This window comes from Melanerpes formicivorus, unplaced genomic scaffold (assembly GCF_026170545.1).
Source record: "Melanerpes formicivorus ecotype bairdi unplaced genomic scaffold, bMelFor1.0.p_v2 SCAF_151, whole genome shotgun sequence".
In the NCBI taxonomy this organism is placed as follows: Eukaryota; Metazoa; Chordata; class Aves; order Piciformes; family Picidae; genus Melanerpes; species Melanerpes formicivorus.
In genome coordinates this window covers 651716-666286 of record NW_027142503.1, presented here as the reverse complement: position 1 = coordinate 666286, position 14571 = coordinate 651716, and the positions used below count along the sequence as shown (strand labels likewise).

General features: G+C 41.1%; 1 protein-coding gene across 1 annotated transcript in view; it reads right to left on the bottom strand.

Annotated features, from left to right (window-relative positions):
* Positions 1–14571, bottom strand: part of LOC137456979 (kinesin-like protein KIF6) — a 133973-nt gene that overhangs the window by 99997 nt on the left and 19405 nt on the right. Inside the window, exon 4 of the mRNA XM_068168674.1 lies at positions 1760–1907. Within this exon, the coding sequence (XP_068024775.1) occupies positions 1760–1907 (148 nt within the window). The remainder of the gene's footprint in view (positions 1–1759; positions 1908–14571) is intronic.

Sequence of the window (14571 nt, the reverse complement as noted above, 5' to 3'; positions counted from 1 at the left end):
GGTTCGTCTCTTCTCCTGGGTGGCCAGCACCAGAAGAAGAGGACACAGTCTCAAGCTGTGCCAGGGGAGGTTTAGGCTGGATGTTGGGAAGAAGTTCTCCACAGAAAGAGTGATTTGCCATTGGAATGCGCTGCCCAGGGAGGTGGTGGAGTCACCATCACTGGAGGTGTTTAGGAAGAGACTGGATGGGGTGCTTGGTTGCATGGTTTAGTTGATTAGATGGTGTTGGGTGATAGGTTGGACTCGATGATCTCAAAGGTATTTTCCAACCTTGTTAATTCTATTCTATTCTATTCTATTCTATTCTATTCTATTCTATTCTATTCTATTCTATTCTATTCTATTCTATTCTATTCTATTCTATTCTACTCTATTCTATTCTATTCTATTCTATTCTATTCTATTCTATTCTATTTCTGCCATTGCTCTCACATGTTGAGACATTACAATGTACTTGCAGTGTTTGAAATGTTGCCATTATCTTCTATAAAAAACAATGGATGTCATGTTTTCTGCACATAAGTAAACATCCTAAAATAAATTCAGGTGTCTTTCTAGGGGGCATATATAGACAAAGCATACAATTAATTGCAGTCAGTCTTCTCCATCTCTCAAGTTGTCATTCTCTTTCTGTCAGGCCTGATGTCCTGTTTTTTAACCCTGGCAGCAATATTGCATTTAGTTTTGATTTGACATAAAAGAGTAAAAGACTTCAAATTCAGTGTGGTACAACAATCTGAAAATCAGCTTGATTAATTTTTAAGTGCAACAATTAGACATTTTTTTTTGCAGGGTAGTTTTGCAATACAAAGTCCTACTTCTGCAGAGTGCAGGTAGAGTTGTTGAAATGTAAGATTCACACTTACATCACTGGATTCACCTAAAATGTTCCTAGTTCTTTGGTTTAGGTCATTTAAGACACTGGAACAATGTGTTTTGCCCTATAGGATATGTCAAATTCAGGATTCAAACAGCAGTTTCACTGAGCTGTCAGTGGCAGGAAAATCTATGCAGTGTTTAAAACAATGAACAATAAAGCATTAATAAAGAGCAGAGACAATTATAAAACTGAGAAATACTATAAGGAAAAAGGAAAGAATGAAATCATACTGGACACTATTTGCTGCTGCTTAAATCTTTTGTGAAGTGAAATCAGTACTTATACGTGTTTAGTGACTATTTCTTAACTAGAAGTTTCAGATGTAAAGCACATGTAAGTGGCTTTCAGAATACAGTTTACTACATCTTGAAGTGTTTTTCTAGTTATTGCTAGCAAGTGGTTAGATACTAATACAGTTTAGCTAACAACAGGTAAAATATAGGCATTAGATAACTGAGTATTTTAAAACGCTTAATTTTACTAACTTATGCATTGGGGGGTTTTGAGCATTAGTTTAGCACAAAGGAATCAGGCAAGTTATGAAAACTGAGAGGAATGCTCCATCTTTTATAGATGTGGGTTTACATAGGCATCAGAGCAATTTTTGTACTAAGCACAGGAGATGCAATGCATACAATACAGAGCCAGAGTGGAGCTAATAAGTCTTAAGAATGAATTGTGTGATCTGAACATATGTTGCATCAACTAAAAACAGCATAGTTTTTTAAACCACAAAACCCCCTCTGTAGATTATTTTCAGTCTATTGTCACAAACTGTGCAACCAAAACCATTTACCAAAGTCTTACTCATAAGGTATCAATACAGATAAGTATTTGTAAATTAGACATTAAATATAAACTGGAAACAGTGTCTCATACCTTCTGCAAGCTATTAAAAATATAAGATAGAGTCCTGGGAATGATGCCTCGATCACTGTAACGTTCTGCTCCTCCCGTGATGGTAAAAGTTTTGCCACTGCCTGTCTGGCCATATGCAAAGATAGTGCCGTTATATCCTGCCAAAACACTATGGAATTAAAAAAAGTGAGATAAGTAATACAGAAGGCCTAACATGTATTCCATATTCAGTTTTCTATAGAACCAAAATATAAATAGAATCAGAGAATCATAGAATCAATAAGGTTGGAAAAGACTTCAAAGACCATCAAGTCCAACCTGTCACCCAACACCTCATGACTATTAAACCATGGCACCAAGAGCCACGTCCAATCCCCTTTTGAACACCTCCAGGGACGGTGAATCAAGCACCTCCCTGGGCAGCCCATTCCAAAGGCTAACAACTCTCTCTGTGAAGAACTCTCTCCTCACCTTGAGCCTAAACTTCCCCTAGTGCAGTTTGAGACTGTGTCCTCTTGTTCTGGTGCTGGTTGCCTGGGAGAAGAGACCAACCCCCTCCTGGCTACAACCACCCTTCAGGTAGTTGTAGAAAGGAAGAAGGTCTCCCCTTAGCCTCCTCTTCTCCAGGCTAAACAACCCCAGCTCCCTCAGCCTCTCCTCATAGGGCTTGTGCTCGAGGCCTCTCACCATCCTTGTTGCCCTTCTCTGGACACATTCAAGTATCTCAATATCCTTCTTAAACTGAGGGGCCCAGATAATGGTAATTCTTAATTACATAGCAGTTGTCTGCAGTAATACAACAATACACTTCAAGCCATGTATTCTAGATGCAATGGAATTTAAACTGTCTAGAACTGAAGGACTTGATGCCTTGGCTTACCCCATTATTCACTAGCATCATTAGTCAATCATTTAGCACTATTTATGGTACCTTTGTACATTTTTATTCTTTTGCTACCAACGTTTGTGTCAAAACAGCCAAAGGTGAAACAACCTAAGGTGAAACAGCCTAAGCTTAAACAGCCTTCCCCCGGCATCAGGACTTGCTCCCTTAAAAAAAAGAGGAGGGTAATTGTTATTGGCGATTCCCTCCTGAGGGGAACAGAGGGCCCCACATGTCGGCCAGACCCTACTCACAGGGAGGTTTGTTGTCTTCCAGGAGCCATGGTTGGAGATGTTACCAGAAGACTGCCTGGTATGGTGCAGCCCTCTGACTATTATCCCTTGATAGTTATGCAGTTAGGGAATGATGATGTTGCAACCAGAACTCCCAGGGCTATCAAAGATGACTTCAGGGCCCTGGGAGATCTGGTTGAGGGATCAGGGGCACAAATAATTTTTTCGTCTATACCCTTAGTTGCAGGTGGGAATACCATAAGGAACAGGTCAGCAGCTGAAGTCAACAAGTGGCTTAGAGGCTGGTGCAGGCAAAAGAATTTTGGGTTTTTTGATCTTGAAAAACTTTCTGCTGCACCAGGCCAGCTGGCAACACATGGAGCACATCTGTCCCAGAGGAGGGGTAAGATCAGAGTGTACAAGAATGGCCTATCCCTCAAAGGGAAAAAGATTCTGGGGAGGGAATTGGCAGGTCTCATAGATAGGGCTTTAAACTAGTTTCGAAGGGGGAAGAGGTTGAAACCAGTCCCCCCAGGCTGGGGTCTGGGGGTGATAAGCCAGAGCCAGAGGTGAAACCAGCAGCCTGGCTGAAGTGCATGTACACTAATGCACGAAGCATGGGCAACAAACAAGAGGAGCTGGAAGCCTTGTTGCAGCAGGAAAGTTATGATGTAGTTGCCATCACAGAGACGTGGTGGGATGACTCACATGATTGGAGTGCTGCAATTGATGGCTACAGGCTCTTCAGGAGAGACAGGCAAGGAAGAAGGGGTGGAGGGGTGGTCCTGTACGTCAGGGAGGCACTAGATGCCATTGAGACGGAGATTAGGGACGATCGGGTTGAGTGCCTCTGGGTAAGAATTAGAGGGAAGGCCAACAGGGCTGACATCCTGGTTGGAGCCTGTTATAGACCACCCAACCAGGAGGAGGATGTTGATGAGTCATTCTATAGGCAGCTTAAGGCTGTCTCAAGATCGCCTGACCTTGTTCTCATGGGTGACTTCAACTTGCCTGATATCTGCTGGGATCTTAACATAGCAGAGATGAGACAGTCTAGGAGGTTCTTAGAATGCATGGAGGACAGCTTCTTATCCCAGGTGCTCCGAGAGCCTACCAGGGGCAAGGCTATGCTTGACCTCCTCTTCACCAATAGGGAAGGGTTGGTGGGTGATGTGGTGGTCGGAGGGTGCTTAGGGGCCAGTGACCACGAGATAATTGAATTCTCATTATTTGGTCAAGCTAAGAGGGGTAGCAAGAAGACCTCCACTCTGGATTTCCGGAGGGTGGACTTCAGGCTACTCAAGGAACTAATTCAGAGGGTTCCTTGGGATAAAGCCCTTAAAAACAAAGGGGTCCAGGAGAGCTGGTCTTACTTCAAGGAAGAACTGTTGAAGGCTCAGGGACAGGCTGTGCCAATGTGCCGGAAGATGAGCCGCCGGGGCAGACGGCCAGCCTGGATGGTTAAAGAACTTTTAATGGAACTAAGGGAAAAAAAGAGGGTGTATCACCTTTGGAAGAGAGGGAAGGCAACCCGTGAAAAATTTAAGGATGTTGCTAGGTCTTGCAGGAAGAAAATTAGGGAGGCAAAAGCGCATTTGGAGCTTAGTCTGGCCTCTGCTGTGAAGGACAACAAAAAGTCCTTCTATAAATACATTAATAGCAAGAGGAAGGGCAGAGACAACCTCCACTCCTTGGTGGACACGGAGGGGAACGTTGTGATAAGGGATGAGGAAAAGGCAGAGATACTTAACACCTTCTTTGCCTCAATTTTTACTAGCAGGACAGAATGTCTTCCAGACAGCTGGCCTCCAGAGCTGGCAGAAGGAGCCAGAGAGCAGCATAGTTTTCCGCTGTTCCAAAATGGGGTAGTTGGAGATCTGCTCAGCCGCCTGGATCCCCACAAGTCCATGGGACCAGATGGGATCCATCCTAGGGTGTTGAGGGAGCTGTCAGAGGAGCTGGCCAAGCCGCTCTCCATCATTTTTCAGCAGTCCTGGCTCACTGGAGATGTCCCAGAGGACTGGAAGCTGGCCAACGTGGTGCCCATCCACAAGAAGGGCCAGTTGGATGAGCCAGGGAATTATAGTCCTGTCAGCCTGACCTCAGTGCCAGGCAAGATCATGGAACAGGTCATCCTGAGTGCATTAACACAGCACTTAGAGGATGGCCAAGGGATCAGGCTCAGCCAACATGGATTTAGGAAGGGCAGGTCCTGCCTGACCAACCTGATCTCCTTCTATGATCAGGTGACCCGCCTGGTGGATGTGGGGAGGCCTGTGGATGTAGTTTACCTGGACCTCAGCAAGGCCTTTGACACCGTCCCCCATAGAAAACTCCTGGCCAAGCTGTCAGTCCATGGCTTGGACAGCAGCACTCTGAGCTGGGTTAGGAACTGGCTGGATGGTCGAACCCAGAGAGTGGTGGTGAATGGTGTCACATCCAGCTGGCGGCCAGTCAGTAGTGGAGTCCCCCAGGGATCAGTGCTGGGTCCCATCCTCTTTAACATCTTTATTGATGATCTGGATGAGGGCATTGAGTCTATCATCAGTAAATTTGCTGATGACACCAAGCTGGGGACAGGAGTTGATCTGCTAGAGGGTAGAGAGGCTCTGCAGAGAGACCTCGACAGGCTGGACAGATGGGCAGAGTCCAACGGCATGAGATTTAACGCATCCAAGTGCCGGGTTCTGCACATTGGCCACAACAACCCCATGCAGTGCTACAGGCTGGGGTCAGAGTGGATGGAGAGCAGCCAGGCAGAGAGGGACCTGGGGGTGCTGGTTGATGGTAGGATGAACATGAGCCTGCAGTGTACCCAGGCAGCCAAGAGGGCCAATGGCATCCTGGCCTGCATTAAGAACAGTGTGGCCAGCAGGAGCAGGGAGGTCATTCTGCCCCTGTACACAGCACTGGTTAGGCCACACCTCGAGTACTGTGTCCAGTTCTGGGCCCCTCAGTTTAGGAAGGATGTTGACTTGCTGGAACGAGTCCAGAGAAGGGCAACAAAGTTAGTGAGGGGCTTGGAACACAAGCCCTATGAGGAGAGACTGAGGGAGCTGGGGCTGCTTAGCCTGGAGAGGAGGAGACTCAGGGGTGACCTTATTGCTCTCTACAACTACCTGAAGGGGGGTTGTAAACAGGCAGAGGTTGGTCTCTTCTCCCGGGCAGCCAGCACCAGAACAAGAGGACACAGTCTGAGGCTGCGCCAGGGGAAGTTCAGGCTGGAGGTCAGGAGAAAGTTTTACACAGAGAGAGTGATTGCCCATTGGAATGGACTGCCCGGGGAGGTGGTGGAGTCGCTGTCACTGGAGGTGTTCAGGAGGAGACTTGACAGGGTGCTTGGTTACATGGGTTAGTTGATTAGGTGGTGTTGGGTGATGGGTTGGACGTGATGATCTTGAAGGTCTCTTCCAACCTGGTCTATTCTATTCTATTCTATTCTATTCTATTCTATTCTATTCTATTCTATTCTATTCTATTCTATTCTATTCTATTCTATTCTATTCTATTCTATTCTATTCTAATATTTAGCATCTCCAAAGACTGTGCATGTCAGGAATTGTGACCATACATTACAGCTAAAGAAATCAGAAATTGTTCACATGTGACTTCAGTAAGAGCTAACAGAGAAGACTAGATTGTGGTTAGAAACTTGTGTAAGGATATGTTACATCAGAGGCCTTTTTTTATTCTGGGAATACTAGTATACTAAACTATCAGACTAGACCTAGTTTGGATAAGGGCATGCAGAACCTGTGCTTTTATCAGTGTAGTAACATCTTCATTTACTATGAAAACACACAAATTCACATTGGTACAGGCAAACATTTCTGTTAGAACTGCATCTGTACAAGAAGCTTCTGTGCAACAGTATTAGGAGCTATGCAATGGCATAGCTTGAAATGACATTCAGACCCAATCTTATTTCTATATGCAGCAGTACCTAGTAAAGGTTTAGTAAAAGATACTTAAATTCATTACACTCTCATGATTAACTTCCACCAGATTTGCAAACAGTAGACAATTTTAGGGACAGTGGTATAGCTGCACATTGTGGAGAAGACATGGGACTCTGTGACAGCTGACATATAGTTCAGGAGCCATGGCTGTCTAAACAGTTTTCCAACAGTGACTCAATATGTTTTGAGATTTCTCTAAAGGAGAGGACTTTTAATGCAGCAAACAGAAAGCAGTCCCCTAAATTATGGTGACCTAGATTCCACAGTAAGTACAATTTGGAGGAACTCTTTTCATACACAAATATAGCATTTTTATTTCCTTATTAACATATTGAACAATTTCTTGCACTACTTATGAAGACGGTTGTATTTTGCTCAAGTGAAGCCCTTCTGGTGGGCTCAGGTCTGAAACATAAATACAACATTTAATTTTTCTCCTGATATTAGAAGTAAAATTTCAGGTATCCAACTCCTAAAATTTCTACTGATACAGCTGTGTCAAAAGACAAAAATATTAAAAATCTATTTTCACATTCTTAATTAAGTTTCTTGTTAATTACTGTCAAATGCCCTGAACTTGAGAAAGATTTAAAGTGCTCTAAAATTTTATGGATTTATACATGATAGAAGAAATCAGATTAGATTCTCAAGCCTTTTTTTCTTTCCTTTTATCAGCTGACAATTACAAAATGTTTCCTGCATTCCTCCATCTCAAAATTGTTCTACCACAATGCTAGCATCCCCTAACAAAATACATGGAGTATTTGAAAACAAAAAAAGTAATCAATAAAAAATATTTTTGTGATATAACTTATCAGAAGCAAAACCTACTTCAGATTTGATGTATAATGCTTAAGGACTTACTGATTTTGCTAAAGAAAAGCTAAAGTTGCTATTATGCTTTTTGTTTATTGAAAAAAGTGATAAATAAGCTAAGATTATGAAGAATAGAGGGCAAACAATCCTTGCATAAGAGGAAAAGAACCATGTAAAGATAGCTGGTCTGGCGCCACTAGAGATGCAATGGTTCTTCAACTTATTAAAAGCCTGAGCAGTTGCCAAATTGCTTATTTTAGTCCATTACAGTAGGATGTAACAGACCAAAACAGAAACACGCTGAAAGCAACTATGGTGAACATCTGCATCCAAAGACTAAGCTGTCCAGACAGAGTATATATAGATTTTAGATTCCAGATGTTAAAAATCAAAACAATTATTATTATAAAACACTTCATTTATCTTAGGAATTTCTTGTGCCTACTATCATTCTATCTGAATGCTGAAGACAGTAATGAGTTGTCAGAAGGTAAGACGTATCAAAAGCAGCTCAGAGATGACAGACTCAAAGCAAGCATGGGGAAATGACTCTTCATGCAAAATGGAGTTAAGCTGCAGAACTCCTTTCAATGGGATGTTTTGAATGTCAAGTTCACACAGACTATAGCAGACTGGACTAATTCATGAGGAAAATAAAATATATCTTAGAGTTACTAAACAGAAATCATGAAGGCCCTAAACTACAAATGACTAGAGACTAACAGAATACTTGAGGGGAAAGTAGCTCTGCAAGCTCACACTGTTTTTTTGTTTGTTTGGGCCTTTTGTTGTTGTTGGTTTGGGTTTTGGTGATGATTTTGGGGTGGGGTTTTTTGTTGCTGTTGTTGTTTTGGGTTTTTTTACCACTGGATTGACTGTAAATGCATGCAAGATATAACATACCAGGCTAGGTGGGAATGTCATCTGTTGCAATACAGTTGCTCTTCTATACTTAACACTCTGCTTTTCAGCTTTTCTATATCTAGTATTTTGGGTTCTTAAGTTATCTTACTCCTTCTTGTTAAAGGTATATGCTTTCAATTACTATGACATGAGTACTCCATAAAGATGTGTTTTGCAACGTGTCTAAAAAAGCTAGTAAAAGTATGGCTGCAAACTATTTACCTGAAGTCCCTGTACTTCACTAAAGCCATTTAATTAGACACACCTCACACAAATATAGGATAAAATGTCATATACCATATAGTGTCAAGACAGCTACAGAAGTAATTGAGTTTTCTTTTTGATTCACAAATTTCATAGATTTATTGCAGTGTATCAGCACAGCTCTGAGTGGTTTTCCAGAAAACATAGAAAGCTCAGAAAATGTGAACAATGTATTTTCACAGTCTAATATAATTAAAGGTAATATTAATATTCTATTGCATAAATGCCTTGTGAAAGTGCTGGTTATGATTTTACAGTTAAGTCCTACTTTAAAATCCAACATGAAAGTCAATTTTTTTTATACATGTGTGTATAATGACGTGTATAATTACGTTCTGTCCATGTTTGCAGTATTCATTGCCTTCATTCAGAGTGTATTAAAGCTAACAAGCAAGCCAATTAAAGAAAAGCCTGCTTGAGGTGCCAAAGAAGTCTGTAAGGAAAGAGGACTACCAATAGTATCAGTGAAACTGCTGGCAAAGCCTTCTAACAGTGAGGCACAACTCCATGAAGACAGGATAGAGAATACAAAGAAAACCATCTTCATAAAAGGCAAGGGACTGAGTACAAGTTGGATTTAAAAGCTATCTAAAGACTATGATCTTGTCTCCTGAAAACAGTAAATGGGAAGATACTGAAAAGTCTCTACAACAGCAGATTGTTCATGAAGAATTACATTTATGAACAAAACCAGAAGTTTACATGCTTATGAAAGAATAAATGTCAAAACTGAAGAGGTATAACTACCAATCTGAGCATAATATTCTGAATATTAGTCAATGTCAATTCTGAAAGTCTGTATGAGATAAAGTCTACATGGATTAAATTTTAACTTAAGGAACTTATCTTGGAATCAATGGGTATATAGGATGCTTCAAGGAACTTATCTTGGAATCAATGGGTATATAGGATGCTTCAGCAATGAGGCTTGGGAAGGAACAATTACCACAGCAAACACTCAATAAAGATGTCCTTTGCTCCTTTTCCACTTCTAAGAACTTTGTGTCACAAATAAATATCAAGCTTTATCAATCTAATGTTAGTTCATTGTCACAAGGAGTTTTACACTGAAATTATTTATTGATCCACCTCCATGTATTGTTACCAATTAAGCCAGTATCTATTTACTAAATAGTCATTAAGTTTCAGACATGTAATTACTGTTTTCAACTTAAGAAGCACAATGCCTTTAAGAAATACACCCAGAAAGTTTCATAAACCTTTAAATGCTATTCAAAAAAGCAACGAACTACAGCAGAATTACCCTTGACAAAGTCAAAATTCTCTCAGAAGCTCAAGTTAGTATAGTGAGCAGAAAACACAAACATGCTCCTTTTCATCACAAAATGTAATTGCACCAGGTACCTAAAAAAAGTGGACAATTATGAAATACCAAGAAAAGAGGGTATTTTCTAAGCACTGACCACCAAAACGATTTTTTAATATAGTCATCTGCAAATTAAAGCTGTTCCAAATGGTAGTGGAACTGATTCTCCTCTGGGAAAGACATTTGAGAATTGGCAGCTTTTTCCTGCAACACCTACTTCACAAGGTATTAGCTAACCTGCTGCCTGCGTCTTTACTCTTCAGATTCTCTGAACAAAAATCCTAAACCTTTGATAAACATAGTGTTTGTAAGTACACAGATTGACATGTTTACTGATAGTCATCTTCTGAAGACTTTAATATAAGCAGAGTCCAACAGGATGGCATTCAACAAATCCAAGTGCTGGGTGCTGCACTTTGGCCACAATGACCCCATGCAGTGCTACAGTCTGGGGTCGGAGTGACTGGAGAGCTGCCAAACAGAAAGGGACCTGGGCGTACTGATTGAGAGCTGGCTGAACAAGAGCCAGCAGTGTGCCCAGGTGGCCCAAAAGGCCGATGGCATCCTGGCCTGCATCAGGAATAGTGTGGCCAGCAGGAGCAGGGAAGTCATTGTGTCCCTGTACTGTACATACACTAAAAGGATACTTTCAATCGTGCTGCCTGGATGCTACCAGGGCATCCAGAAGTTTGCTTTTTTCTCTTATTTCATTCCCCCTTCCAAGCAGCTGAGTTTTGGCATGGTTAAGTACACACTTTGTTGAATAAATTGTCTCTTTACTACTTCAAACAAAACACATCAAAGACACATAATCCAAGTAGAGACTTTGCTGAAGAGATCTTTCATGAACTTATGCAGTGTTGTATAGCTCCCTGTTCAGAAGTTCATGGACTACTTCCAGACAGATTAGCTGAAATGCTGGTGGAGAAATCTGTCGCCAGTATATTTTAGCAGTTAGTTCTGTTATGATTGTCAGAGTTTCTGGAGTGTCTTCTCTTAATAATAATAGACTCAGAACTATAAAGCCCAGTACAGAGAAACATAAAAGTTTGTAAAAGATAACTAAAATTTGTCCAAATTTGTACATTTGTTTCACTGCATCAAGAAATCCAAGGTTCATTTTCCTTACATGTTGAAACACATAGGCATATGCTTTAAATAATTTGTGACAGACTTAGATATTATCAAAAGAAGAGAAGAGCTATACATCATAAGCCACATGAAGCAATATTTACACAATAAAATGCTATCAGTTTTACCTACAATAATATTTAGGGTTAGCTCTAAACCAAGTATTTGTAGAGAAACAGACACGCACACAAAAATAAAAAAGTCAGTTCTAAAAAAGTAAATTGTTTCAGCTTTGCTTCTACAGCTTTGCAACCAGACAGGCCACATTTCTATCTGGGAAATACAGACCAACTTAAATGTGCAAATGAAAAACTTAAGTTGTCATGTGCATAAGCAGCAGGCAAACATTTTGGACTTCACAGCTGTGAACAAGACCCACTGAATACAGACAAGTGTCACTGGTCTGAATTTCAGCTGGTAAATGAAGTTTTTAAAACTGCCCAGGATCTCAAATTTTGGGAAGATGAAGTCTCTAGAAAAATGTGGCATTCCTGGGAAAACATTGACAAAATAATTCTGCAAAGAATCACATTTCCTTTTCATATTCATATTCAGAGCAGGCAGCCTCCGCCAGGAGAACCGGCAACTCTGGGTGATCACAGGCCCTTCACAGCCCGATGCTTGCCCCGGTCCACCGTTAACCCTCCCTGCACTGTACCACAGTGGCTCTCCACCTAGGAAGATGTTCCTCTACAGCCTGGATGGATAACAAGAGATACCATGATTTTTTTAAGGAATAATGAAACAGGGAATATATTCTGTGTGGAGCCTTTGGTAAGTCTGTCATAGGTAAAAATGCTTATAAAGAAAGAAGCAGCAAGTATAAAACTGGATAGTTGGAAGCTGGAAAAGACTCATTTGTCAAATTAGGATGAGAGAAAATGGCCTCAGGTTGCATGAGGGGATGTTTAGGTTGGATATTAGAGGAAACTTCATCACTGAAGGGCTCTCAAACACTGGAAGAGACTCCTCAGGAAGGTAGTTGAATCACCATCCCTAGGAGGGGTTTAATAGGGGCAGAGATGTGGTGCTGAGGGACATGGTTCATCACCAGACTTGGGACAGTAAGAGAATGATTGGACTCAATGATCTTAAAGGTCTTTTCCAAATGAAACAATTCTATTCAACGTTAAGATAATGTTTCATAAATTGTTATTAATATATAGGTGATCTCCGTCTCACAACTGTCAAGAAAGGCTCAAAAAGGTGAAACTCTGCAAATTCAAATGTATCAGGACAACTAACATACTGAATCTTACTATTTTGGATTTAACTCATGATGCTGGAATTCCCAGGATTTCCCAGATTCTGTAGCAAAATTAATAACTGGGTCAGTACTTGGTAATTTTTGGAATGCATGTCTGGTTTTGCATTTCAGGCAGAATACATTAGGTTAAACCAGATAAAGATGCACCTATTGCAAAGCCCGTATATAAAAATGTCTGGTGGACATATTAATTTGAAATTTAAGCATGTACATTTATGTGCCTATGTTTACATATGTTTACTGTAAGCAAGGGTGTGTACCATGACGCATTGTAGTCTTGTTCTTTTTAATCATTGTAAGGAAAGTCAGTTTAAAGCAAAACACTGGTGAGGAGTAAATATCCTGAATTCAATGCATCAATCAGTAAATTTGCAGATGACACTAAGCTGGGGGCAGGAGTTGATCTGTTAGAGGGTAGGAGAGCTCTGCAGAGGGACCTTGACAGGCTGGACAGATGGGCAGAGTCCAAGGGCATGCGATTTAACACATCCAAGTGCCAGGTTCTGCACATTGGCCACGACATCCCCATGCAGTGCTACAGGATGGGGTCAGAGTGGCTGGAGAGCGGCCAGGCAGAAAGGGACCTGGGGGTACTGGTTGATATTAGGCTGAACATGAGTCAGCAGTGTGCCCAGGTGGCCAAGAAGGCCAATAGCATCCTGGCCTGTATCAGGAATAGTGTGGCTGGCAGAAGCAGGGAAGCCATTGTTCCCCTGTACTCAGCACTGATTAGGCCACCCCTAGAGTCCTGTGTCCAGTCCTGGGCTCATCAGTTTAGGTAAGATGTTGAGTTGCTGGAACGTGTCCAGAGAAAGGCCAAAAAGCGGGGCGGGGTTTGGAGCACAAGCCCCATGAGGAGAGGCAGAGGGAGCTGGGATTGTTTAGCCTGGAGAAGAGGAGGCTCAGGGGAGACCTTCTTGCTGTCTACAACTACCTGAAGGGAGGTTGTAGCCAGGTGGGGGTTGGTCTCTTCTCACAGACAAGCAGCACCAGAACAAGAGGACGCAGTCTCAAGCTGCAACAGGGGAGATTTAGGTTGGATGTTAGAAAGACATTCATTACAGAAAGGGTGACTGGCCATCAGAATGTGCTGCCCAGGGAGGTGGTGGAGTCACCATCACTGGAGGTGTTTAGGAAAAGACTAGGATGGAGTGCTTGGTGCCATGGTTTAGTTGATTAGATGGTGTTGGATGATAGGTTGGACTTGGTGATCTCGAAGGTCTTTTTCAGCCTTGTTAATTCTATTCTATTCTAATACTTAAGTAATAAGAAGCTGTGTTTAAGTTGTAAAATATACAGCTAGAGTGTGTGTGTGTGTGTGTATATATAGTTGCATAGTATACAGCTGATATTATTCACAAAGGTTTCCCTTAAGGGAAATGAGAGTAAGACAGAAAAAAAAAAAAAAAAAAAAAAAAAAAAAGAGGACATATTAATAAACCAAGAAAATAGTAACAGCTAATATAAATGTTGATGAAATATTAATTGCAAGCAAACAATATGTGATATATGGGTAAGAATTGTCTTATTACAATCCTAAATCTTCTTTAGATTAGAAATTATACTGCAGAATAAAAGGATAATTCTATGTCCACATCAAGATGATTTTAATATGGAAAGATGTTAGATCTGTTTTTCCATTTTACTCAAAGAACTGAATGCTTTTTTGATTAAGCACTAAGAAAAAAAAAAGCTGCATTTTAGAAGTACAACAGCTTGTGCTTGACTTCACAAAGCTAATCAGCAACATTGTTTTAAATGCAAAAAAGGTATTGAATATGTCCTCTACATTGCATAAAATTGAAAGCACACCTTTTCTTAAATGGCAGCTAGTTTAGGCACACAAATGAGTAAGGAGATATATTTCATCATGCAGCTATATGAACCTAAGCATATTATGGTGTATGCACGATGTAATGGGATAAATCAAATGTTTTCAAATTTTACTCAAGTTGTGGCACAGACTATCAAGAAATTTCCACAGTGACAATCTTTGAGGCAGAAGTTGCAATACCTTGAGTGGTTTTCTAACCAGAATAGGTTTAGAAAC